This window comes from Pantherophis guttatus, chromosome 4, assembly GCF_059756535.1.
Source record: "Pantherophis guttatus breed Tessera chromosome 4, ASM5975653v1, whole genome shotgun sequence".
Classification (NCBI taxonomy): domain Eukaryota; kingdom Metazoa; phylum Chordata; class Lepidosauria; order Squamata; family Colubridae; genus Pantherophis; species Pantherophis guttatus.
In genome coordinates this window covers 60,463,128-60,490,744 of record NC_142066.1, presented here as the reverse complement: position 1 = coordinate 60,490,744, position 27,617 = coordinate 60,463,128, and the positions used below count along the sequence as shown (strand labels likewise).

Sequence of the window (27,617 nt, the reverse complement as noted above, 5' to 3'; positions counted from 1 at the left end):
TGCAGACTAATTAATGTAGATTAATTGCTAACATGGCAATTTGAAGACAAACTTGTTCTGTTCTGCTCAGGGTTGGAAATGGCATAGTCCATCCTGTTATTGGCTGGGGGACGACCATGTGATATACAATGAAGCTCGGAAAATGTGCATGGATTTTGGCTCTGCCCTGGTTACCATCACCAACAGGTACGTATCCCACTATAAGTCACCAAGAGGAGTTTTTGTATTGTGGCATTTTAAAAAAAAATACTCAGGTATTGGTGAGATTGGCTTCTGGATGCTCCAGTGTAAAGTTCTTACCCATTTTCTTCTTGGTTGCCTTTGGAAGGAGTATGTGTTACTTGGATGCCAGAGATAGTAGCAAAATGGCAGAACGTCTGGGGAAAGATTAGGGTTGGAGGAAAAGGTGAGGAAATTATACATTTGTTCCTTTTTTCCTGGACCAGGTTTGAACAAGCCTATGTGAGCAGCCTCATCTATGGCTGGGAGGATGAATATTTTTGGACTGCATTACAAGACATAAATGAAACTGGTTCTTTCCATTGGTTGAGTGGAGATGAAGTCACTTACACCCATTGGAACCGTAACCAACCTGGTAAAAGTTTATATCATGTTCCAAATCATAAGAGTATAAGTGTATACCCTCTTATATACTTTGTTATAAGTACTGAATATAAGGAAAAAATACCTCTGATTTTGTATTTATATTGATGTGGTATATCAATATACAGTGGCCTTTTAGAAAAAAATCTTGTGGTTTGCTTTATTAAACATTAATTTTGTGTGAATCAGCAATGAAAATGTTCATATTAAGAATGATTAATAAATAGATACTACCTACTATTTTAAGGGTCAGTATCTTATTGAATTACAATATAGCTCCATTTGAAATACTGTGCATAGTTCTGGTTATATTATTTCAAAATCTTCCCTATGAAACATCTTCTCCTACAGGGGAAAATTCTTAGGCTTTCTTGGGGTTATATAATATGCTGCATGATTAGTGACATCTCCTTCTTAGGTTATTATCACCTCGGAGAGCAAAAATACCTATACCTGAGAGCAAAAATGTTCAAGATTTCGTTATGGCCCCATATTACTCTGCACACATCAATGTCTTTAGAAAACTTTGTGTCGTGTGCCAGTTGTGCCCTTTTCTGCATTGTGAGACGCTGTGCTCAGTCACTTTTGCCCTGGTCATCTCCCGCTTGGATTACTGCAGTGCGCTGTACATGGGGCTACTCTTGAAGTCTATTTGGAAGCTACAGTTGGTCCAGGATGGAGCAGCACAGACAGTTCTGGAGGCCCCTAAGGTGACACATGTAATACCACTGTTTTACAAGTGCAAATTGCACTGGCTGCCTATCCACTTCTGGGTGCAATGCAAGATATTGGTTATCACCTTTAAAGTCCTTTATGGCATGAATCTAGGATATCTGCAGAACTATCTTTGCCCAATGGGATTGGTTTGCTCTGCTCGTGTTGGCAGGAGGGCCCTACTGCAGATCCAATCAGCCAAGGAATTTTGACTGCTTGGATCCAGGAAAAGAGCCTTTTCTGCCATGGTCTGCACCCTTTGGAACATCTTGCCACAAAAGTAAGATCCACCCTCTTGTTTTAGCCTTCAGAAACAGTCTTAAAACATGGCTGTGCTGGCTAGCATGGGGTCCTGAAGGAGAAGCTGTTGGCTGGAGGTAGTTGGTACACTAACAGAGAAGGCACCTTCACTTCTCCCTCCAACCCCCCCCCCTTTTTTTAAAAAAAAGTTTGTTTTAGTTTTTGTAACTTTAATCTGTTTTTATATTTATAAGTTTCAGATATTTGTGTGTTTCATCTTGCTGTAAGGTGTTCAGAGTCTCTCTGAATCGTGAAATGGGTAGCATGTAAATTTGATAACAACAATAATAACAGTAAATCATCTCTCTTTCAAAATAATACTATGGAAATTGAGTCAAAGGAACAAGGAGTGTCTGAAATGAAAAAAATAAAACAAAAAACTGTGTATTCCCCCAGTGTATCCACCATATATAACATTCATCAGATGTATGATATTAACTACAGTCTGTAGCCATCTTCCTATAAAAAGTTTGCAATCAATATGACAATAACATTTCAGCTTGAATACACATTTGAGAAGATCACAATGGTATTTTGTGATTCAAGGAAGGAGAAAGGTCAGGTTTTGTAATGGTAGCAATCTTGTGATATTGTGAGTCAGAAAGAAAATATTAACTTAAACCTTTTCTCTTGTGTATTTCCTCTTTCTCATGAACTAATTAGGTTATAACAAAGGTGGCTGTGTTGCTTTGGCCACAGGAAGTGCCATGGGCTTGTGGGAAGTAAAGAACTGCACTACATTCAAGGCCAAGTATATCTGCAGGCAGAATCTGGGGACACCAGTAAATCCTGAACTTCCTTCACCACATCCTACACCCAGTCTCACTGGCACTTGTCCTTCAGGTTGGACCACCACTTCCAAGCTGAGATATTGCTATAAAGTAAGTCCTGAGTAAAGGAAGGCAGCCAACCACCTTAGTGATTTGCAGTGATGCTTAAAAGTTTGAATTTTCAATATTCCTGCATAAATATGAGCTAAAACATCTGTTTTCTACACAAGTTTTAAAATTAGATAGAGAACTCAATTAAACAAGTGAGTCAAAATATTAGACTTCTTATTTATTGAGGAAAGTGATCCAAAGATCCAAATTTGTGTGTGGCAAAAATGTGAAACTTTGTTTTCAATAACTGGTGTACCTTCCTTGTGCAGCAGTGACTGCAACTAAATGTTTCCGATAACTGTTATCTGCCCTGCACATTGTCTTGGAGGAACTTTTAGCTAATTCCTTCTTGCAGAACAACTTAAACTTAGGGATGCTGGTGGACTTCCTGAGATAAACTGCCTGCTTCAAGTCCTTCCACATTTTTCTAGGATCTAGGACTTTGACTTGGCTAGTTCAAAGATTCATTTTCTTGTGTTTTAATCATTCTTTGGTTGTATAACTTGTGTTTTGGGTTGTTGTTTTGCTACATGACCCACTTTCTTTGGAGCTTCAGTTTATATATGTATATTCTGGTTTTTTTCCCTACAGAATTAGCTGGCATAATTCAGAATTGATAGTTCTATCAATTATGGCAAGCCATCCTGGTCCACAGGCAGCAAACTAGTAACAAACCATCACTATGTTTCACAGATGGGATAAGGTTCTTATGCTGGAATATAGTGTTTTCCTTTTGCCAAACATAGAGCTTTTCATTCAACCCGAAAAGTTCTTTTTTGGTCTCATCTGTCCACAGGGCATTCTTCCAATAGCCTTCTGGCTTATCCATGTGGTCTTTTGCAAACTAAATGACCATCAGTATTCTTTTTGGAGAGTAGTGACTTTCTCCTTTTAACCCTGCTATGCAAACCATTGTTGCCAAATTTTCTTCTATTGTGGTCTCACAAACACTAACATTTGATTATCATCACTTTAATTGAAAAACATAACTCTAACTTCTCCTTCAAATGAGCTGATAATCCTAGAGGTTCACATGCTTTTGCCCCAGGCAGATATGTAGCTTTGGATCATTTTCCTCAATAAATAAATGAACTTCAGGGGCAAAAAATCAGGAACCAGGATAGATAGAGTTCAAAAGTACTACAATCTGATCTACTAACCGTCAAGGCCAGGTAAGAGCCAGGGGACTGGATTTAAGTTTCTTATGAGGGCATAGAAATTCCAAGCTGATGATTTATTTGACTCTGCCCTCAGGGCTTGCACTCAGGCTCAGCCTAATCATCTCCTATATAAATAAATCTAAAGTTTTTAACTCATTTGTTTAACTGAGATCTCTTTATCTAGTTTTAGAACTTGTGCGGAAAACTGGTCACATTTTAGGTCATATTTATGCAAATATATATTGAACAGTCAAAAAGGTTCACAAACTTATAAGTATCATTGTATACTCAAAGGATTAAAGGGAAAGAGAATGATTTTAATTTGAACTGAATTTAATGTAGCAGTTTTATAATTCAATATAAATGCTATAGTTTGAATGTGATTGTATTTCCTAGCTGGTATGATACAGTAACAGCATATTGGTTTGCAAGTCAGATATCCTCTAGTTTTACAGAATAGTGTGAAAATATTTGTAATAAAAAGGTGTTTTTGAAGGCTGCCTAGACGCTGCAGTTAATGTAAAATATAGTAGCCAACTTGTTAGGTAGTTGGAAACAGGAATGGCTATTTAGGGACATTACATTTGATAGTGCTGCTTAATACTGCTTTGGGAAGACTCCACTTTGAAGACTTCATCAGTTTTGTTCACCATGATACAAAAAAAAGATGTTGAACATGCAGGAAAGAGCAACAAAGATGATTAGGGGGCTGGAAACAAACATATGATGAACTGTTGCAGGAACTGGGTATATCCACTCTAATGAAAGAAGGACTAAGGGTGACATGATAGCAGTCTTCCAAGATTTAAGGGGCTGTTACAGAGAAAAGTGAGGTCAACTTAAAGCACCTGAGGGTAGGACAAGAAAATAACAGAAAATTATCAAGGAGCCATCCAACCTAGGACTAAGGAGAAATTTCCTGACCATTGAGAACAATTAATCAGTGGAACTGCTTTGCCTCCAGAGGTTGTGGGTGCTCCATTAGGTGGAGGCTTTTAAGAAAAGATTGGACAACCATTTGACTGGAATGCTATGGGGTCTCCTGCCTGAACAGGGGGTTGGAATAAAAGACCTCCGAAGTCTCTTCCAACTTTGTTATTCTGTATTGTAAACTCTAATATGTTATCCATTGGTTTCAAGTACAGTTCAAAGTGCTATTTTGCTTGGTTCCTAGGTACCTTCCTGAATATGCTCTCTGAGAAAACAGCATAGGAGTCCTCATTACAGAGAGGTTAAATGGCAAAACTTATAGATAATGCTTTTTCACTGTGGAACATTTCCCACTTCTGGTCTGGTGGCCTTCCAGAACCTAGTTCAAACAGTGCTTTTTAAGAAAGTTTGGGGGGGAAGATTAATGCACGGTGTTTGTGTCATTGTAATGTACTGTATTGCTGTCCTTGTTTTAGTACTGTTTGTAAACTACCTATTCAAATTATAATAGTATATAATAACACCAAAGATAAATAAAAATAAAATAAATACAGAAGACTGTGACTTTGAATGTAAGAGCAAAGGATACCAGGGAATAAATTAACATGAGATGAAAGAAGGAAGGAAGGAAGGAAGGAAGGAAGGAAGGAAGGAAGGAAGGAAGGAAGGAAGGAAGGAAAGAAAGGAAGGAAGAGAAAGAAAGAAAAGAAAGAAGGAAGGAAGGAAGGAAAGAAAGAAAGAAAGAAAGAAAGAAAGAAAGAAAGAAAGAAAGAAAAAGAAATTGACATGTTTTATGACTATGAACTGAGGAGAAAGGTAATGGTTGTAATGAATAAATTTGTAGCTCTGTCACACATTACTGTAAATATGGTTTTGGTTAAGTAAGAAAAAAACCAAACCCCAATCAATATTGAAGGCTTGGGATAGAATAAAAAACATGAGATTCACATTATCCTATCCCAAATGTCATGAGAAAACATGATGCTCCTTTTGCATATTTATCAGATTCTGCCTTTGTTGAGTCTTCAGGAGAAGGGATATTATTCCAATGGAGCATTCTTCTTTAACAGGATAGTATTTGTATGCAGTATTTGTGTGAGACATATCCTGTCATACATTTCTAACAGAAACTAGAGTCAGTCATGCTGGGATAATAACAGGGATAAATTAGTAAAATTACCCTTTCTCCTTAATTTTTGGACAGGTATTCAGCTATGATAAGCTGCAGGAAAAGAAAAATTGGATCACATCACATTTGTTCTGTCAGGAATTAAAAGCACAGCTCTTGAGCTTGAGTGATTATGAGGAAGAACATTTTGTAGCCAATACCCTCAACAAGATTTTTGGGTGAGGAATAAAATAAGTACTTAAGTAATTTTGTGACTAATTAGCAAATGTATACTTTGGAGTTACAGGCTTATACATTTGTGCATTTTTCTGTGCTCCTGAATATATACATGCATTGGCTGAGTATAAGGTAATTTTACCCAGAGTTTCTATATATTTGGTAAAGGCCCAAACTGACCTCACTAAAGCATTACTTAAATAAAGGCAATACTTTTATTTGGGCAAGTAATTAGGGGAAATGAAGAAGAAGATGAATTGTTCAAATTTTTCTCAGCATCAAAAGCAAAATCAGACTACTTCTCTCAATTATATCAAATGGATTTTTTTGCCTGTGCAATCATCTCTTTCTTTCCCCCTTTGCTATGACCAGGGAGTTGGAACCTGACATTCATGAGCAACATTGGTTCTGGATTGGCTTGAATCGCCGTAGCCCGAGAGCTGGGGGAAGTTGGAGCTGGAGTGATGGTGTTGGAGTGAGTAGTGGATTTTATATTTGGAATATACATGGAAAAGTGTAAATATTTAGACAGTATTTATTAGTTTGTTTATTTATTGAATCAGCTTTTTTAAAATTACAAATTGAGCTACAGTTTATTTAATATAGCATTAATTTTGTCTGCTTAGACCAATTAGTCAAAAAAATTTACACTGAAAACAGAAAAACCTATAAACTTTATAATAAATCAAACAACATTCACTCTATTCTGTATTTTGTACACCAATGCATCAAACAAATTAAATGCTAATATTTATATGAAAAAAATCAGGAAAAAGTTTGGAAAAATATGGGTTTTGCAGCAAGAATATCTGTCTCTTTTTTCTGACTGTGGAGAATTCTCACTATCAGCTGTTTCTACTTTTGATTAATTATACTGGAATCCTGAGGCAAGCTCTGCTTTCATATATAGTTTATTTTTGACTTGGTGAATAGTTTCAGAATTAGACTACCGTATTTTCCGGCGTATAAAATGACTGGGCGTATAAGACGACCCCCGACTTTTCCTGTTAAAATATAGGGTTTGGGCTATACTCGCTGTATAAGACTACCCCTCTTCCAATGCAACCAAATAAAAATTAAAAAACATCAACTGGCTCACCCACAATGTAAAAGCAGCTGTGCTAGACCCAAAATGGCCCCTGCAACAAGCAGGAACCTCACACAGCCACAAAAGGCCCAAAAAAACAACTTTCACACTTTACACACACAAAATTCCACATACAGCTTTGTGAGATTTTGTGTGTTTGTGTAGTTAGAGTGAAACACTACAGAAACACACTAAATCTCAGAAAGCTGCACAAATATTATTTTATTTTATTTTATTTTTATTTTTATATGAAAACTAAATTTAAAACTTCCTAAACTTTAAATGGCTAGGTCTAAAAAAGAACAACTAAAAAAAACCCCAATTAACTATTTTTTTAAAGCTCCCAAAGGGGAAAAAAACTTACCCAATAGAACAGGGGTCTCCAACCTTGCCAACTTTAAGACTTGTAGACTTCAACTCCCAGAATTCCTCAGTCAGCTTTGTTTTGCTGGCTGAGGAATTCTGGGAGTTGAAGTCCACAACTCCTGCCTGCTTGATTGCAGGCAGGGAGTGGCTTGCTGATGGAATGGATTCAGGCAAGCGAAGCAAGGCAAGCGTTGCAATTAGCAGCTAAGGTAAGCAAGCTGGAGGGGGAAAACTTTTTTCCTTTTACATGGTTCTGGCGATCCAAGCTGAGTTGCCTGATTAGCAGGCAACTCAGCTGGGATCGTCAGAGCTTGGATTGCCAGAGCCATGTAAAAGGAAAAAGTTTTTTTCTTTTACATGGCTCTGGCAATCCCAGCTGTGTTGCCTGATTAGCAGGCAACACAGCTGGGATCGTCAGAGCTTGGATCGCCAGAGCCATTTAAGACTCATCAGAGCCTTTCGGGCTGGTCTGCCTGGTTACAGGAGAACGACACCTGGCATATAAGACGACTCCCGACATTTGAGAAGATTTTCATGTGTTAAAAAGTCATCTTATACACCGGAAAATATGGTACTTTAATAATTTAAAGCACAAACATTAGAAAATATTTCATTTTTCTCACCCAAAATGCTCTAACCTTTGGAAAACTAAGCATAACTCAGGAGAGGAGAAAATAAGAGTATACTGGCAGAGGATCAAGAGCAGCCTATCTGTGTCTTTTTGCACCTGCAGCCAAACTTGATCTGAGAGTTTTTCTACCAAATCTCTTTGAAACTAACTGCTTCCCATTTGGTTTTGGCCTTTAGTTTTCTTATCACAACTTTGACCGCAGTAATCATGATAATGATGACATCCGTAACTGTGTGGCCCTGGACTTGGCATCCTTGCAGTGGGTGCCTCTGCAGTGTGAAATTAAACTGGACTGGATCTGCAAATTGCCCAAAGGTGACTGGGATTGTAATGAGGAGAAAGGGAGGGAGCAGAGTAAAAGAAGTGATGGGATTGTACTGAGCACAAGGTATTTGAGATAAGGTTTAGACATAGTTTGTATTCTTAATTCCATTCTCTGTTTGGGGAATTGAATGCTTCCCGGTATGTACTTATGAATACTATTAAATATCTCTATCACATTTTTTGCTGTTTCTTTCTTCATTTCTCTATGTCTTTAAATGAGGTTTTAAAGAGGATTTATTAACTGATTTTTGAGAATGTCCATCTAAGTCAGTGCTTCTCAACCTTCCTAATGCTGCGACCCTTTAATACAGTTCCTCATGTTGTGGTGACCCCCAACCAGGGGTGGGTTCTAAATTTTTTTTACTACCGGTTCTGTGGGCATGGCTTATTTTGTGGACGTGGCTTGGAGGTCATGTGACTGGGGGGCGTGGCTAGGTGGTCATGTGACCGGGTGGCCATGGCTATGTGTATAGGGACTACTCAGAGGGCTGAAGAAAGTCATTTCTGACAGATCCTCACACTTTTGACTGGTCCTCACACTTATGACCATCCTCACATTTATGCCCGTGCAGCATTCTTAACAACCATGTCACTCATTTCACAACTGCTTCTCTTCACCATGGTGACAAAATAGGGCAAAAACGTAAAATGTGAGGACAGTCGTAAGTTCGAGGACTCGTCAAAAGTGCGAGGACCAGTCAGAAATAACTTTTTCAGCCCTCTGAGTAGTCCATATGCACAAAAGGACTACCCAGAGGGCTGAAAAAAGTGATTTCTGACAGGTCCTTGAACTTTTGACCGGTCTTCGCACTTATGACTGGTCATCATTTATGCCCATTGTAGCATTCTTAACAACCGTGTCACTCATTTCACAACTGCTTCTCTTCACCATGGTGACAAGATAGGGCAAAAACGTAAAATGTGAGGACAGTCGTAAGTTCGAGGACTGGTCAAAAGTGCGAGGACCAGTCAAAAATAACTTTTTCAGCCCTCCGAGTAGTCCATATGCATAAAAGGATACAGCAATAGAGAGGGATGAAGGAAGAGAAGGGAAATTAGAGTAGGAGTGAGGGTAAGAGAAGGGAGGAAGAGAGGAGGAGAAGGAGAAAGGAAGAGGAAGTAGGGAGGAGAAGAAGGGGGGAGGAAGAGAAAGTAAGAAGGAAAGAAAAGAGAGAGGTGGTAGGTTTGAGGAGAAAGATTGCTGTACAATAAAAAAGATGAAAGGGAAGAAAGCCAACCCCAAACAAATATAAAGATATTAAGATAAAGAATGAATTGTTAAACTTTAAAGAATAAAAGAGAACAAATATGAATAAATAACAATAATTAGAAACACACACACAAACATACAATGTATTTTCTTTGAACAGAGTATTTGGCCGGTTCATAAATTTAAACAGTGTTTAGTCATTTCAATTAAATTTACAATTTCTATATTTCCTTTTTGCCATATTTATTCCTCATCTATTTTTGTAAAAAACCAATATTATCCTTCATCCTCATCTCTAATCTTAATCAAATTCAATTTTTCCCTTCTATTCTATATTATACCCCTTCCCATTGCCATCTATTTTTATATCCATCCTCACATTGGTTAATTATGTAATATTACAGTTGTTTAATATAAATTCAACATTTTAATATAAATCAATTAGTTATATAACTACCTTTTTTGTATATTAATCAATATGAACATGAATATTCCAATTATTTCCATGCAATCCAATTTCTTACAAATCAATTAATTATATTTACCAATAATAATAAACCAAATAATTTCCCCCATATATTCCTCCAAACCACAACTTAACCATTTCTGCTTTCAACACAATATACAATTAATAGTATCTCAATTATTACAATTCCCTAGTTAAATAGAGCTTTTTTTCTTTTGTGTTTTAAAATCTTGAACTCTCCTCTTTTTCCCTAAATTTCCCATTGTTTGCACCTACCTTTTTTGGTGAGGAAAAAGAAAAGAAATCTGCCTGCCTAATTTTCCAACTTTGCAGCAACAGCAAAGCCAACAGCCTGCTTTACTTTCAGTTTCGTTTTTCAGCATAGCTAGGGGAAAAAAATCAGCACTCTTTGCAAGCAAGCACCAGAGCCCTGAGCAAAACAGCTGAGAGCAAATCAGCTGAGGGTCGGGAGCTGATCTAATCCAGGGCTAATTAACCTATGCTGAAGCTCCGTGGGCCAATAAAATTACAAAAAAACACCAAACCATTTGTTAAATTGCTGGCTCGCCCGCCCCTTGCCCACCACTATTTATTGGCAATAAATAGTGGTGCAGTGGGGTGGGGCAAGCCAGCAATTTAACAAACCGTTCGGCTGCATCACTGGCTATAGGGCGGCCCTTTGAAGCCCCGCGGCAAGAATTTAAACAGGTTTTTTTCCTCTTGCCATCAGCTGGGACTCAGGAGGCAGCAATAGATTGGGAGTGGGCGGGGTAAGCGAATGGCCGGCGATCCAACAGAGCAGAAAGTGAGGGTGAGTGAAGGCGTGGAGGGGGGCGAGGGAGGGCTTTGGCGACCCCTATGAAATGGCCATTCGACCCCCAAAGGGGTCACGACCCCCAGGTTGAGAACCGCTGATCTAAGTAGACCATATGAATAATATAGTGATAGCTGTGTACTTCAGATTGAGACAGTTTTGCCCCATTTGATTTGCAAGGTTAACTCTTTTTTTTAATGACTGTCCTGGATTTTTTTAAAAAAAAATTAGCTTTATCCACTACACTTGCTTTTCTTTTTATTGCTGCATTATTATGGCAGTTATTGTCTAACTCACAAATTTATGTGGATAGCTCATTACTAATTGCTCTGAGTTTTGACAGTGAAGGAAATAGAAGAATCATAACTATTTTAATAAAAAAGAAAATAAATTCACTTGCCTTATGGGTGTTTTAAATAAAGACAATTCATGTTATTGCTTTCCTGAAAACAGTTTGATATACTTGATGGGGATATGATCTGTCATTCATTCATTCATTCATTCATTCATTCATTCATTCATTCATTCATTCATTAGGGACTGAGGTGAAAGAACCAGAAACAGCCATCCAAGGTGAGTATATCTAGTCCTATGTCTATATATCCTAATTCTGTTGGCCCCATTCGTACAAAGTTATGTCCTTTCTTTGATTTGTATACACAACAGATGTTTGTTCTGATGCATGCAAATTAAAGATAACAAAGTTAATATTATGCTTCACGGATTTTATGAACAATGGATGTCAAGATTTACATATATAGATATGGTAGTATCCCACATTATCAGTAGACAATTGTAGTTGGCAATAATGGATTATGTTTCTTAAAAATAAATTATTTTTTTCAGCAGATGGTTGGTAAGGGTTTTTGTTAATCAACTAAAACTAGAAGGGATTTGATATCTATAAGTTGGATAGACTTGCAGAGGCCTAATATGTATGAAGCGGTTTTAAGAGATGTGCTATGTGGATTAAGTGCTCTGAGAAAGTGCAGGTCCCTAATTAAGTGCCAAGAGAAGAAGGCAATAATCAATGTCAGTAAGGCCCTACGTCTAAAAGACAGATCAGTGCTTGAGGCAGCAGAAGGAAAAGTTGATTAAAATGAAAGGGCGGTGGCTTCTGTGAGTGTACACCTGAGCATATTATGATTATGGTTTCTGGAGGCATATGTGATCTGGAAAAAACTGAAAGAGAAAAATAATTGGCCAAAGCTGAACACAACATTTATTTTTACTGTATAATATTAATCTAATCCTCTGGCTCCAATATGTTATATTCAGCACAAATTCCATTTAATGTAAATGTTTGTGGGAGGTGCAACTTTGATTATTTTTAAAACAATGAGACAGTTCCCACAGAGAGGGTCTCCTCAGGGTGCCATTGGCCAAATTATGTTGGCTGGCGACACCCAGGGGGAGGGCCTTCTCTGTGGGAGCCCCTGCCCTTTGGAATGAACTGCCCCCAGAAATGTGTAAGATCTCCGACCTCCGTATATTTCGCTGTGCCCTCAAAACCTTGTTGTTCCGCCAGGCTGGGCTATCAATGTAAAGATTTTAATTGGTTTTAAATGTGGGATTTTAAATTTGGGGGTTTTATAATTGAGCCAATTATTTAATAATTTTAATAATTTTAAATTTTGTTTGTCTTTGTGCTTTTAATTAGGCTGTACACCGCCCTAAATCCTTCGGGAGAAGGGCGGTATAGAAATAAAATTATTATTATTATTATTATTATTATTATTATTATTATTATTATTATTATTATTATTATTACAGTTAAGTTTGTTGAAACTTCTGTCTTATGGGGCAGGAAGTGATTTTCTGTCATGCATTTGATTTTGATTGTGTTTATTTAGAAACAAGTTATTGTGCTGTAGATTGACCCAGCATGACATTTATTTTACTCGGTATGTTTGCTCTTAAAGCTCTACTACGCAGGTTATATTTAATAAGTTTTATTGAGTGTGGATTACTGACCAGACTCAAAGAATTTGATTTGACATTTATTTTATCATAGGTGAGAAACATACTGCAATTGAAATCAAATTCCAGTCAATCCCATTCACTGTGTGCAATGGTGATGGATGAAGGGGGTTGTACTCTAACAATATCTGGATGGCAAGAAATTTATGGTCAAGATATTGTGTTCATAAATATTATATGCTAATGAGGATAATGTTCACCTACATTAGTTTATGAGCAGAAATTTGATATGATTTAGGTGAAACCTGTTCATTCACCAATTCTCTTCCCTTAGGACAGTGATAGTGAACCTTTTTGGCACCGAGTGGCCAAACCGGAACACGTGTGCATGAGTGTGCATGTGTGTGCACACTGGAGTGCCAAACCCGAAGACTAGCTGGCCAGTACGTATGAACATGCCAGCCAGCTGGTCTTTGGGTTTCTGGCACATGCGTGTGTGCCGGCCAGCTGGTCTTTGCATATGCTGGAGCACTGGAAACCCGAAGACCAGATGACTGGCACATGCATGCCTGTTTTGGGGGCATTTTTGGGGCCATTTTCAGGCCATTTTGGGGCTGTTTTCAGACCGTTTTTTGGGCTAGTTTTCAGGCCATTTGGGCCAAAAATGGTTTGGGCCATTTTTGGGGCCAAAAATGGCCTAGAAAAGGCCTGAAAAATGGCCTGGATTTTTGCCATTTTTGGCCATTTTTTTGCTGTTTTCTGGCGCTCTGGCACCTATGAAGATCAGCTGCCCATGTGTGCACTGGAAACCAGAAGAGCAGCTGGCGATGGCACGTGTGCCCACAGAGAAGGCTCTGTGTGCCACCTCTGGCTCACATGCAATAGGTTCGCCATCACGGTTTTAGGAGAACAAAAAACAAAACAAAACAATGAAAGAGTAACTAGCTAAGTAAAAGAAATGATTCCTTTGATGATTACAGTATTTGCTGTATCGTTGATTTTTGTACAACTAATAAGCACTAAGACAGACCAATTATTTTCTCACTTTCTCTGCAGGGAGTAATGAGTGGTTAAAGTTTCAGGATGCTGAATACAAGTTTTTTGATCACCATTCAACTTGGGTGCAGGCTCAACGGATTTGCACATGGTTTCAAGCTGAGTTGGTGTCAATTCATAGCCAAACTGAATTGGATTTTCTGGGCCAAAACTTGAAGAAGGTAGGACACTATCTAAAAAATGATGATGTGATGAATTCATGTCAAATAAAATTAGTCAAATTGGTATTGTGTTGTCTTAGGGATTGTAGGGGTTTCAAGATCAATCAAAAGACATTTCCATATTTCCATCCATCCATTTATGGAAAAAACAAAAATGGAAGAAGTTGTAAGAAACACAAAAGATGTATAAAAAGGAGACAAATAATTTTGATTTTATTTAGAAAACAAAATCTGTGGAGGATGGACTACCCTCCTGATAATATATCTATTTGGAAAGCAGTCTATTACAAGAAGAGAGTATTGATGATCGATACGATGGGAGGGTGGTCTGGAGGAAGACCAAAAACAAGACTCTATTTATATCATAACTTAATTTTGCAAATTTGTATAGGATATTATATAATTTATTTTATTGCTTTTTAATTATTAACAAAAAAGAAAAACACAAAGATAATTTGGAAATGCTTATATTGTGAAAGAGAAGAGAAAAAAAGACCATATAAAAGTGTTTTAACAAAAAAAATAATGAAAAAATAGGACAAAATAACAAATAGTATGTCATTGTAATAGTAAATAGTTGGAACTTCATATTTGCTAAACAAATGCAAATATTATTCAATGTACTTCTAATATATTTATACAACCATCATTTTTAAGTTATCCTATAAATGTATTCTATATAAATGAATCCTTTATTTCATTATAATTGTCTATACAAGTCTACATCTATAAACAATTTGCTTGTAAGTAAGTGTAATCAAGCCTTCAATCTATTAACTAAAAGAGGCCATACCTTTATCTTTCCAATGATGCAGTATCAGTCTTAGCCATAGCAAGAGCGTGGAAAATCCATTTATGTCATCCAGATTCCTTGTACTAGAGTTCAAAAGAACATTATCCTCCAAAAAATTTAGCTTTTATTGCACATATTTATACAATCCACCACTTTCTTGCCAAACTTTGTAAATAGAGAATATTGTGGAAACATTTGTTTTAAAGAAACATTTTCCTTACTGCATCTTCAACAAAGTGCTGTTTTAACAGTCCTTTTCTATATAAATGTAATGGGAGTCCAATAAGTTATGTCCAATAAATAATGTTCAGAGTGTAGTGTATTCATCTTTTAATTCAAATATGGCCAATTGTGATTTTGACTTCTTATTTTAAGTTAAAAAAGAAAGCTATTTTTTCATTGATATGTTATAGAACTTTATATTCCAGTGTAGTTGGTAAATGAGCATATGTTTTGAATATACAAGTTCTCAGATTCAGTTTCTGGCATTTTCATGTGAAGGATTAAGGATTAATGTACAGAATTATTTTTATTCTATGTTTAAAAGTACCTACAAAGAACATAGCACTAATGAGAGCATGCTGTTGGAATGATCCTAATATTAATAGCATTTTCCTAATGGAAGGGCCAGGTAACTTTTATTCATAAAGTGATCCTATTACACTGTATAATTTAGCCTTCTACATTAGGTGCATATTAGATGGCTTCAATGAGAACCTTAGCCAGACCAGTGGGCAAGCTAGCTGAACTGAGTGGAAGTTTTAATTCAAAACATCTGAAGAATGCCAAACTCTGGAAGACTGCTATATCTAATATGGGTTTTTTTAAGGTGATGGTAAAGTGTTTTTTTAAATAAATACTGGGCTAGATTGAAGCCTAACTAACAAATAAATACTGGGCTAGATTGAAGCCTAACTAACAAATAAATACTGGGCTAGATTGAAGCCTAACTAACAAATAAATACTGGGCTAGACAAAACATGGTTTGGTATAAGAGAGTTTGCTGTGTGCAGTTATGGTTTCATGTATAGGTAAACTATGTGGGGATTGAAGCCTAACTAAGAATGAATCTGGGCAGATTTGTGTGCATTTGCACTTAAATTGATATTTTACTCTGCCTTTCTTCAAGAATATACAAGGCGATGTATGTAAGGTTATATAAAAGCATGTTGTTTGATCCATGAAAATATAATAGAGAATTAATAACCTTAAAGAGAGATTGGTGGACTTGTGATTGAAGGCTGCAGTGTCAACAATTATTTAATAGAACTTGAGGAATGTTTCATCAAAAGCTAGAATAATGAAAGGAGGAGGCCCAGGATAGCATTTTTTTTAGTCACAACAGGTAGTTTGACATTGGAGAGAAATGATTAGTTCTCTTATTCTCATTCTCCCTCTTACTCACTATGATATTTCTAATGCCAATATATACAATCCTTGACCAGTTTTCAAGAGGTCAGGAGGAACATTGGTGGATTGGATTAAACACCTATGAGAACGATGGACGGTTTCGGTGAGTTTTCTGTGTTCTTCATTAATACCGGTCACTGCTCTAGTAATGTTTTTATTTCATGGCTTCACCTTTGCTTAAAATATGAAAGCCTCCCTCTGTGCCATTTACTTCCTTCAGGTGGTCTGATGGTTCTCTGCTGAATTTCATCTCATGGGCACCTGATAAACCACGGTTTATCAACAAAGAAAGGAGATGTGTGTACATGACAGCTAGCCGAGGTTAGTAGTAGATATTCATGGTATTGCTTGACATTCCAAATGATAATTGATTTCTTTCTTGAGTGCCTTTACTGTGTCTTTGGCCAGTTGGCATATGGCATAACACAGGTGTCCCCAACCCCCAGGCCACAGCACACTACCAGGCCTTGAGCTGTTCGGAACTGGGCCATGGAACCCGTGTGTGAGCATCCCCACTTGCACAAGCAGCAGGCGATGGGTGTGTGTGCCCATCACTCGTGCAAATGGAGCTGCACACTTGCCCACCACTTGTACAGAACTATCCCCTCTTCCCTCCTCTCCCAACCCAGCCAGTCTGCAAAGCTGGAAAGCTTGGGAACTGTGGCATAACATTTCTTTGCTTTCTTTGTTCCTGATACTTCTCCTGGAGCTGGTGTTTGGTGCATGACAAAAAATCATGTCAATAGTCCCATGATGTTTGTGGAAGCCAAGTTGTGACTCTGGCAGCAGGCCCAGCTCCAGATGGGTGACCAGACGATTTAGCAGAATTTTTGCAAGGTTTTTTCCTGCAATGAAGAGTAGCAAGATCCCTTTGTAGTTTGTCAGATACAAAATTGTATAATGTAATTAACAAACATGAACATAAAGCAATACGATCACATACTGACGCTGGAGTGACTGACAGGTTATTAGTTTAATTTGCCTCACTATTTATTTCTGCACTCTATATGCAGCTGTACAAAATTGTGCTCCTTTTTAGGCAACACAAAGGAATTCATCTGAATGCTATGGAAGGCTTGTTTAAAGATCCATAATTTACACTATAGATTCTTGTAACATTTGCAATAGAGTAGAACATGGCTTAACTATTTCAGTCAACTCTAAGCATGGAAATCTGCTGTATGGCAAAATAGATGGAAGGATAATAAATTGATCTTGCAAGAAATGTTCTCTAAGGTTTAAGAGAACAAGGTGGTGAAATGTTTATTTGACTGCAGATTCAAAATAAGCCTTTAGCATTCATCGTTATTGGGAAATTTAAGTTCATTTGCCAGTCAGTGTTCTGGACTTGTTTGTTTGTCAATACAAAATTGTGCAAGTATCCTCAATTTTCTTCTAAGCCTGATTATTGTCTGAATAAATAATAGTATAAAATGCATAAAGTAAAATTGATAAACATTTTCCAACCAGGAGAGATTGGATGCATATCTTGCAAGGAATTGATTAAGAAATTAAACACTAAAAGCCAGCAGGTCAATTAACCATCCAAATGTTCCTTCTCTATCAGTTAATAGAACAGTTTCTTACCAGTTTTCCCAGGGGATATATGTAGGAGACTGAAAAAGTTTCCTTCTTAAGAACTTGGGAGATAAATTGGATTCAGAAAGCAAATCAAAGCAACTGTTGAGATTTCTGTAATTTATCTTATTTCTTAGAACATTCCTTGTTAAAGGAACTTCAGAAGTTCTGTGGAGATAGTGCAAGTAAGCACTTATTCTTAACCTTAGTAAGAATATTCTTACTCTAATATTCTTAGCTGGTAAAACCAAATCATTTTCATTTGTAATCTCTATGTGGCAGAAGAAAGTAACCTTCCAGCCAATTTTAGGAACCTCTATAAGAATGCCATGTGAAACTTTTTTTTTCTCTTTTACTCCTGCAGTTCTTTTCATGTTTCCTTTACTTTTCCATCCTGTCTTCCTTGTAGACGGCCATGGCCTCAGAAAATCTCTGGATACCCTGAAAGAACATTTGAATAGTTGGGGTTGCCATTCTCAGAGCTTGGCCCTTCAAGCAGCAGCCTAGCCAGGTTATAGTATCTCCTGCCCATAGCCAATGTAAGAATTATTCCCATTTGCCCAAGGGTGATATGGTGACGTGGAAAGCAGCACTGATTTCTTCTATCATACTACTTTATCAGATAATGGAGCTAACCTTGAAACTGTTTCAAGAGCTGAGGAACCATCCACTATGTGGACAGGAGTCCTGCAAATATTTCTGTTTGACGCAATCTTCCCTCAGTTCCTCAATTCCTTATTTTTCACTTCCAAGAAATTTGCTGCATAGATGCTCGGGAAAATTAAATGCTGTCTTGTCCAACCTCTTAAAAATATACCGGTTGTCCACATGACTTATGATGGAGGAGGGAGGGGGGGATCAAGAACTTTCTAATCTAACAAATTCATCTGTAGATACCCTCTTCCCAGATATACTATCAGTCATCAAGGCAAAGTGAGTTTTATCAGGTGCAGAGGAAGGTTCTTCCATTGCAGTTAGTTAATACTAGCCTAGAAACTATCTCTAAGACTTTAAAAGTTCTGCCAGTACAGGTAATCCTTGACTTACAACAGTTCATTTTGTGACCATTCAAAGTTACAGTGGCACATTTTTCACACTTATGACCATTGTCCAACCAGGGTCACATGATCAAAATTCAGTTGCTTGACAAGTGGTTCATATTTATAACAGTTTCATGTTATATCTGAGAATAGAATAGAATAGAATAGAATAGAATAGAATAGAATAGAATAGAATAGAATAGAATAGAATAGAATAGCAGAGTTGGAAGGGGCCTTGGAGATCTTCTAGTCCAATCCTCTGCTTAGGCAGGAAACTCTGCACGTTTCGTTGTAATCCACCTTCTTTGATTATCAAAGTCAAGCAGCTTGCAGACAAACAAACCCTCCTTAAAAGTTCCCACTGCTCTTATCACTACAAAAGTCCTTCTCTTGTCTTCAAAATAAAAGTTCAATGTTGTAATGTTCTTTTTCCGCCTATAGATGTCTCTCTCCAATCCACAATTCCAATCAACAGCCTAAAAGAGTATCCATTTTGTTTAAAATCCATGTTACCAATCTTTGCCAATTTTTCTCTTCTTCTTTTTTATTTTGTATTTCCCCAAGTCAATTTAGAATCCAAATCCAAATTCCAAAATCCATTTCTTTCATACTTTTTTTTGTAAGAAAAAAATCTTCTATTACAGGGCTTTAATTTTAAGTTTCCCTTTGTTCTTTCTTCAGCGATCAACAGAGATCTTTTTAAATTCTTTCCAATCCTCTTCACACCTATTATGGGTTTTTGTTTCTTCTAATTTTTTAATTATCTCCACACATTTTAGTCCAAAAATCAATTTTCTTTTTGGGCTTTGCCACTTTAAACTTCGCTTTACTCTTCTTCTTTCATTGCCCCCATGCCCATTAGCCACTGTTATTTCTCTGGGGCACTTTTAACAAATTTAAAAATCTTCCTTTTTTGCCTATGAGCTGGCAATCACTCATCTGGCTTCAGTACTCCATTCAAATCACCGCTCCTGTTCAAAACCTGGTCCGGTTGCCCCAGCTTAATGACGGCCACAATGGCCGCCACCCCCGCTGCCAAATCAAAGAGTTTCCTCTGACCTCCGAGGAACTTGCCTGTTCCTCTTGGTCACCCAAGGTGCCTCTCCTTCTCCATCCCTACAGGACAGATCTGGTCCGAAGACCCCTTGACAGCAGCTTGTTAGCAGGGATTTCGCAAGGTGCATCAGACCTGCTATTCCCTGACTGTCTCGCCACGACGTTTCCAGTCGGATCTATTATGAACATTTCTGAGGTTCTTGTAGGACTGCAGTTTCCATTACATTACATTCTTTCTAGATAGAAGATTTTTTTTAAAGGCAGCAATTTCAACAAATATAAAGAAAAAAATAGATTTTTTTTTAAAAAAATCCCATGATAGAAAGCTCGAAATGTTTTTTTTCTTGCTTTCTTTCCAATTAGCCAAGTGCCAAAATTGGTATCCTTATCCACCATGGAGAAACTTTGTGCAATGCACCAAGCTCATAGAAATGTTTGTAATGGTAAACTTCTTTCCTGTCTTAGTTCTTATTTCCTTGCTAATAAAGCACTATAGTTTCTTCTCTCCACACTTTCCATTCTCTTTTTAACAACTGGAATGCAATTAACCATTAATATGGAACGTGTATAAAGTTCCTTTCATTTATATTTTATTTTAGTGGTGTGGGTCTACATGGCTTTTCAGACACAGCAGGTAAGAGAGAAAACATCCCAGTTTCATATTTTGAGTTTTTCTCTGCTAGAATTTTAATAACAACTCTTGGTACCATTTTTTAGTACAGCAATTTCTTTGAGTGGGCCATTGTGTTCTGGAATCCCCTGAACAAAGCTCATCATAATTTTTCCATCTTTTGCAGAGGACTGGGGTGACCAGAGATGTCTCACTGCTCTGCCTTATATTTGCAAGCGTACCAACATCACCACTGTGCAGCCCTCTTTGCCTGTACCAACTCCTGGCAGCTGTGCCCAAGGCTGGCATGTCTTCATTAATAAGGTACTCAGAACACTGTATTGTAAATCATTAAGGGGGACAATTTGAGAGGAATATCTGTCTGTGCATCCTCTTTGAGCTGAATATGTGAGAAGAAAAAGTAAGGTTTGTGGAGAATACAGAAATCATTTCTTCACAAATATTCCTATTCCTGGCATCAGGAATTTTCCAGAAAGTCTGAATAGAGTTGTCGTTTCCCTAGTTAATGTTTAACATATAAGAATAAAGAGCCAGCGCAGTAAAATGGTAAATATGGTTGATGAGACTTTTGACTGAAATCTTAGTATGGTTCACTCAATGTCAGTCATTACTGGTTGGTCTACATTAGGGGTCCACAACCCCTGGTCCTTGGACCGGTACCGTGCCTGGCATTCCAGAAACTGGATCGCACAAACAAGTGAAGCCCCACCTGCAGGATGCAGGCAGCATGTAAAACCACGCCCCCTCTGATCTGTAGAAAAATCTCTGTCCATGGAACCAGTCCCTGGTGCCCCAAAGGTTGGGGGACACTGGTCTACACTAGGTTATTGCAGGAAGTAAAAGCGTTTTTAGAAAGAGGAATAATAAGAGGAGCAATAGTAAATTACTGTAAATAAATCTTCATGAAAAAGATTTCTCCACATCCTGTTTTTTATTCTTTCTCCCTGTTGTTTTTGTAGTGCTTTAGGATCTATAATCAAGAAAAAGTGACATGGCTGGAGGCAAAGCGGAAATGTGAAATTCAGGGAGGTATATTGGCTACTGTCTCCAATCTGCTTGAGCAAGGTAGGTTTTATCCAAGGGTGTATGTGTACAAAGAGAGATGCTTGTTCTGCCTCTGAAAAGTGGACAGGTTTTGGTCCCAGAATAGATATGAGAGTTCTTCAAGAGAAAAAAAAATGATAAGGGAGAATGGTATTTTTTCTTGGGAAAATTCACCTAATGAAGTGTCTGTGGGGAGTGGGGGAGGCAGATACTGAACTTAGTGTGGTGACCTCACAATGCAAACTCTTTTTGTAAACGTGTTGAGAGGTTACAGACACATACTGTACTAGTACAAGGGTCTCCAACCTTGGCAACTTTTAAGACTTGTGGACTTCAACTCTCAGAATTCCTCAGCTAGCAAAGCTCTTCTGAAAGAAATAATATCATGATTGGCTATGAGTTTCAATAATAACTAAAACAAAAGTGCAATCTTTTCTTGTTGGTTACAGCTGTCCCTTTGAAAATGATTTCTGTATGAATTTGGAATTTCCAGGTCACTGAAATAAATAATCTTCCAGTTCACAGGAAGGAAAAAATAGTTTTTTTTAAATCAATGTGTGATAGCCAGAGATTCATCTGTTTCTTTCTTTGCCTCTCAGCATCATAGTCTTTGGTAGGGATATCTCTCTTAACCCTAAACTGTTCTGAATTCTGCTCAGAACAGATGTGTTCTCTAATAGATAGAATTTATTTTGTAGAGTTCACTCCAGGAATATCTGAAGTAGTAATAAAGAATAGAGGGCCATGAAAATATAAATACTGCATTTATTTTAGCTGCTGAATAACTAAACTAGCAGATTGTCTATTCTAAACAAGACAATTGTAGCAGTCTCATTATTGCCAAAAGACTGCTCAAGTCTATGCCAAAAAGTGATAGGATGAGTACCATTTCAGTCCAGGGCAAGCCTTTTTTTATGCTATGGTCCAAGCATAGATTCAGAGGAGATAATATTGAACAATTCTGAGCTGATGTCTTTGGCAGTACCAATGTTAAAATAGTATTCTGATGCCATCCAATGAAGCTCATGATGGATAAAATAGGTTAGCTTTTAATTCTCCTTTATTTTGAATGTTGATCAAGGACTGCAGTGAAACAGAGCAAATTTTATATTATGGACAATGGGGAAACACTAGTAGAGGGAATAGTGGGATTCAACTTTTGAGTTCCTAGCTCCGTTTAGAAAAACAGCACTATATTCACTGCTTTTTCTTTAATCATACGCCAAGCACTTTCCATTCCTTTGTTTCTTTCTTGCAGCTTTTATAACAACTCTTCTTCCAAACGTGACCTTTGATATATGGATTGGCCTCCATGATTCCAAGAAGGAATTTCTCTGGGTAGAATCTGAGGCTGTCAAGTATGTGAACTGGGCCCCTGGAGAACCATCTGGATATGGAACATCCATTGATAGTGATCAGCCGGTGAGCTGAACTTTTACTGCTAATAGCATAATTAAGGCTCTGGATTAAATAAAGTACAGGAAAACTATTCAAACAGGATTACAATTTCTGTTCAGGGTTCCCTGCCAAAAACTGCAGAAGAAAAGGCTGTGCCTTATGTATTTCTAGAATGCGGCTTTTGAATTCTGACTTCTGAATTTTTGAAGCTGGTCAATCATGAAAATGGCCTTTTGTGTATTTTCATAAACAAATGACAATTTGTTTATTTCTCTTTAAGCATTTGGCAGGATTTTCAGAGAACATTTTTCTTTTCCCTCTAAATAAATATACCCATATTTTTTGGATTATAAAACGCACCAGAGTATAAGACACACCTTAGTTTTTAGAAAAAAGCTGATTGGCGGGTGGATGGCCTCCCGGAATACCCCCAATCAGCTGTTCCCAGAGGTGAACGTTAGCAGCAGGTTTGTTGGTTGTGAGCTCTGCGCCTTGCTTTTTTTTCAGCCTCTGAAACCTCCCTTTAAGAGGCTTTTTCCTCTGTTTCAGAGGCTGGGTGGGGCTACATTTAGTATATAAGACGCACCCAAATTTTCACCCTCTTTTATGGAGGGGGGGAGGTATCCAAAAAATACGTATAATAAAATTGGAGGTTTTTTTTGTTTTAGGTGATCACTTAAATATAGTAAAACTTTCAATTAGTGTTAAAACTAGAATCTAGCGCAGCATTCTGTTACTTACAGATTAACCAGCCACCTGTTTTTTCAAAGATGCATCTTGCAACACAGGTCATCTTCAACCTACAATTGGCCATTTAATGACTGTTCAAAGTTACGAGAGACTCAGGAAAAAATTGCTTCCAATCTGTCCTTGAAATTCTAATTCCCCCCTTATCCCCAAGGTCATGTGATCATATTTTAGGCATTTGGCAACCTGTTCGTACTTATGACTGGTTGTCAAGAGTCCTGTAATTACATGATTGCCATTTTCAATCTTCTCTGCTCGTTTCACCAAAAATTCAATGTGGAAACCAACAGAGAAAGCTGCTGCCGCTTATGGAAGGACTTCCCCATCCCTCTTTGCAGGGGGCGGGGGAGGGAGACTTCTGCAGGAAAGGATGGAGAAACAAAGATCTTTGGGATGCAAACTTTTCTCCAAGCGAATGCTAGAGTTTCACCCACACAACATGCAGAGGAGAACTTTGGCGCTGGGCTGGAGAAAAGACACTCGCATCCAGAAGATCAGAGCTTCTTCCCAACCTTTCTAGCCAGAAAGCTAGCAAATACGATCTTTCTAAAGGCTAGATATGCTTTTTCTAGCTTTTATACTCTTAAGAAAGATTGCACTTGCTAGCTTTCTGCCTGAAAAATTAATAAATGCAAAGTTTTTGAAGAGTAGAAAGCTCTTCAAAGAAGATCCATCAGAGATCTGGGCTTCCTTTTTTCACCCCAGTGTAATGATTTCCTTCTGCACATGGAAAGGAGCAGATGACCTGTAGTGGGCTGAAGAAACAAAACTTGAATCTTTGGGATCTAAGTTTGTAAGACTCAGAGCAGGAATTCTCTTTGCCCTCTTTTGGCAGGCAGCTCTTTCTTTTTAAGAAGAGATTTGACAACCATTTGTCTGAAATGTATAAGATTTGAACAGTGGGTTAGACTAGAAGACTTCCAAGGCCCCTTCCCCTCTGTTACTCTCTTATTCTCCTTTGTCTACTTACTAACCTGTGTGGTTACTTAGCATCCACAACTCAGAGTCCTGGGATTGAATTAAGTGGTCATATGGGCACCTTACTTAGCTACCACAATAACTTGCAACCAAAATTTCAGACCCAATTGTGGTTTTAAGTCATGGACTACTGGTAATGAGTTCCAAAGTTTGGTAAAGATGAAGTAACAGTTTGGTTTGGTTCATGTAGCATGAATTAAAATTGAATAGGATAGTTTGTGGTTTGACATATTGCAGGAGTCAGGTTACTGTGTCGACATACTGTATATACTAAACTATCAGGCTTATTTATTCCACAATATGATTATTGTTCAGATATAACAAGTTATGTGAAAACCACAACTTGGTTTAGTGTTCAGTGTGTTGCTTGTTTTTGTGTTTCTCTGGAACCCATTGTCTATTTTGCTTTGCCTATTTGCTTTGCTTGTAACATTTGCTAAGAGCAGTTTCATGTGTGTCATGTTGCAGTAATCATAAGACAAGAATTGGACAACTCAGTGTGGACACACTCAATCCATTAACCAAATCAATATTTATTTGGTCATAAGCCAGGAGACACTTAGACAATTCTTGATGTTGTTTGATAGCTACATTCTCATTATGATTGCAGGTGTATGATTTTGATTTTTCTGGTTCTGTTTTTCATAGACCAACTGCGCTGTAATGTGGCATGGCCTCCCTTCCCTGTTTACAGGCCGTTGGGATGATAGGAATTGCCAAGAGGAGAAACATATTTTTATCTGTCAGAAGAGCAAAGGTAAGAGTTAGGAATAATGCAAGAAAATAACATTGGCTTAAGTTATGCTTAGCAGAGAGGGCTTGTGATAATTTTGATTCCTTGTGCCAAGGATGTTGGCATTCATTTCTGTTGTGCCCAAGGGAGAAAGAATTTTATTAGTCTGTGGCAACAAGACAGATACAAGAATCTGGTAGCAAGACTTCAAGACTGGCCAACTTGAAGCATATTATTTCATGGGCAGCAACTCTGTTCAATTACATGCATGTTCATGAAAATGGCTGCTTCTCATCACAGAATATACCCCAAAAAGGTTGATTAGTCTTTAAAATGCTTCCAGACTTGTTACAGTTGAAAATACCTAACCTGATATCTGTAAATATGTAAATATGTTTGCTTGTGTATATGTCATTGTGTGATGTCATTGTGTCACTTATCATTGGTCACTACTTACCATTAGCCCCACCTCCTCTGTATATAAGCTCTCGCTCCCCTCAGATTGATGGCTGTCTAAATGTGTTCCTGAGGAAGAAAATAAATATTATTATTACAAGAAAGTCTACAGTCTCTTATATTGGGCCTAACCAGGATAACCAAACTAGTAACAAGACTCTTAATTTGTTTATTGTCAAAACCCGTTAGTCTTGAAAATGCTGTTTTTGTGAGCACTTATTCAGGATGCTATGGCCTTTGGTTTCTCTCTGCAACATGCATCTAATGCACAAGTTCTATCCACTTTTCCTTACTCCAACTGAGTATCAAGTATCAAATAAGATAGATACACTCTTCCTCATTTTTTATTAACAATGAGAAAACAGTCTTTAACAACGGTCAGAAGTAGAATATAGACGTTAACATTCTTCTCTCCTTTATCCTCATCTGCCTTATCCTGATCAAACTACATAGAGGAGGAATGAGGTTTTCTAACTAAAGAATTAAATATAAATGTTTTAAATGAGAGGGAATAATAGTATCTATAAATATATCTTCTATTAATTTTTAATAAAATCAGTGTTGCTTTGTTAATGACTCTAAGGTATATTGACTAAGCTTTTATTTTCTTTCTCTCAAATTCTTTCTCCACATTCAAGATCCTACTCTAAACCCTTCTTCAACATCCTTCTCTCCTGTTCTCAACTCTACTCTTTCATATCTTAACAACACTTACCGTGTCTTGATGAAGCCACTCAAATGGCATGAAGCTGTGTTGTTATGTGAGAGTCTCAATGGAAGTCTAGCAAATGTGATGGAACCATTCACCCAGGCCTTCCTCACTCAGGTAGTTAGCAGCTTACATACCCCACTCTGGATTGGCTTGTCCAACGAAGAGGTGAGTCAACTATATTTAGAAACCATAGCATGTAAATCAAACCTGCCTTGCATGTAATAGATGCAAAAAAATGGAAGCATATCTAGAGTCTGACATGGTCTTGAGTTTATGTGTTGGCTAAATCATTATTCTGGAATAACAAATGGTGAAGGTATAAAGAAGTAGTGAATTCTGATTGATTCGCATTTCCAAAACCTCCTATGGAGAACTATTATCAGTGTGACTCTGTGGTGCATGTATATATATATATATGGTAAATGTATGCCATCAAATATTTTGTAGCCAGATTGATTAGTCCAGTATGGTGAAACTTTATATATATTGACTTTTTTTAGGGGAGACGTAACTATGAATGGTTTATAGATGAGAGCGTCTCCTACACAAACTGGCAAGATGGAGAACCGCAACAAATTGTGGGATGTGCATACATGGATATAGATGGAACATGGCGAACTGCCACTTGCAACACAAAGCTTCAAGGGGCCATCTGCAAGTTGAACACAGGTAATTTACCTGTATGACAACTATACAGATAGAGAAGGAAATGCTGAAATAAGGACTCTCTTCTCTCATCTCCTGAATTTTAATGAAGGGGTTAGGAAAAAAATCCTTTTGTTATTTGTTTTTAATGACTAAAACCAATGTATTTGCTAAGTTTCTTCTAACCAAGTATTCTGCTTCAGGACCCCTTTCTTCACACAAATGGAGCTACAATGGAAGTTGTCCTAAAACAATAGAAGATTCCTCTTGGGTTCCTTTCCGAAACCATTGCTATGCTTTCCACATGGAAGTTATTCTAGGTCAGAAGGAAGCTGTGAAGAAATGCCAGAAAGGTGAATCTTGCTAGAATTAATGGATTCTTGTCTTGTTTGTTTATTTTGTCTTGATAATTATTTTGTGTCAGACAT

At 37.5% G+C, this 27,617-nt stretch overlaps 1 protein-coding gene across 3 annotated transcripts in view; it reads left to right on the top strand.

Annotated features, from left to right (window-relative positions):
• The window catches only part of MRC2 (mannose receptor C-type 2), a 95,142-nt gene that overhangs the window by 53,991 nt on the left and 13,534 nt on the right, over positions 1–27,617 (top strand). For all 3 annotated transcript variants that reach the window (XM_034416175.3, XM_034416174.3, XM_087892285.1), the window contains exons 10-26: positions 71–186; positions 447–595; positions 2,281–2,498; positions 5,793–5,935; positions 6,306–6,408; positions 8,194–8,332; positions 11,369–11,404; positions 13,808–13,968; positions 16,207–16,274; positions 16,392–16,492; positions 20,643–20,779; positions 21,436–21,541; positions 22,779–22,942; positions 25,292–25,400; positions 26,471–26,709; positions 27,045–27,213; positions 27,393–27,542. In XM_034416175.3, coding sequence (XP_034272066.1) covers positions 71–186; positions 447–595; positions 2,281–2,498; positions 5,793–5,935; positions 6,306–6,408; positions 8,194–8,332; positions 11,369–11,404; positions 13,808–13,968; positions 16,207–16,274; positions 16,392–16,492; positions 20,643–20,779; positions 21,436–21,541; positions 22,779–22,942; positions 25,292–25,400; positions 26,471–26,709; positions 27,045–27,213; positions 27,393–27,542 — 2,308 coding nt within the window. The remainder of the gene's footprint in view (positions 1–70; positions 187–446; positions 596–2,280; positions 2,499–5,792; positions 5,936–6,305; positions 6,409–8,193; positions 8,333–11,368; positions 11,405–13,807; positions 13,969–16,206; positions 16,275–16,391; positions 16,493–20,642; positions 20,780–21,435; positions 21,542–22,778; positions 22,943–25,291; positions 25,401–26,470; positions 26,710–27,044; positions 27,214–27,392; positions 27,543–27,617) is intronic.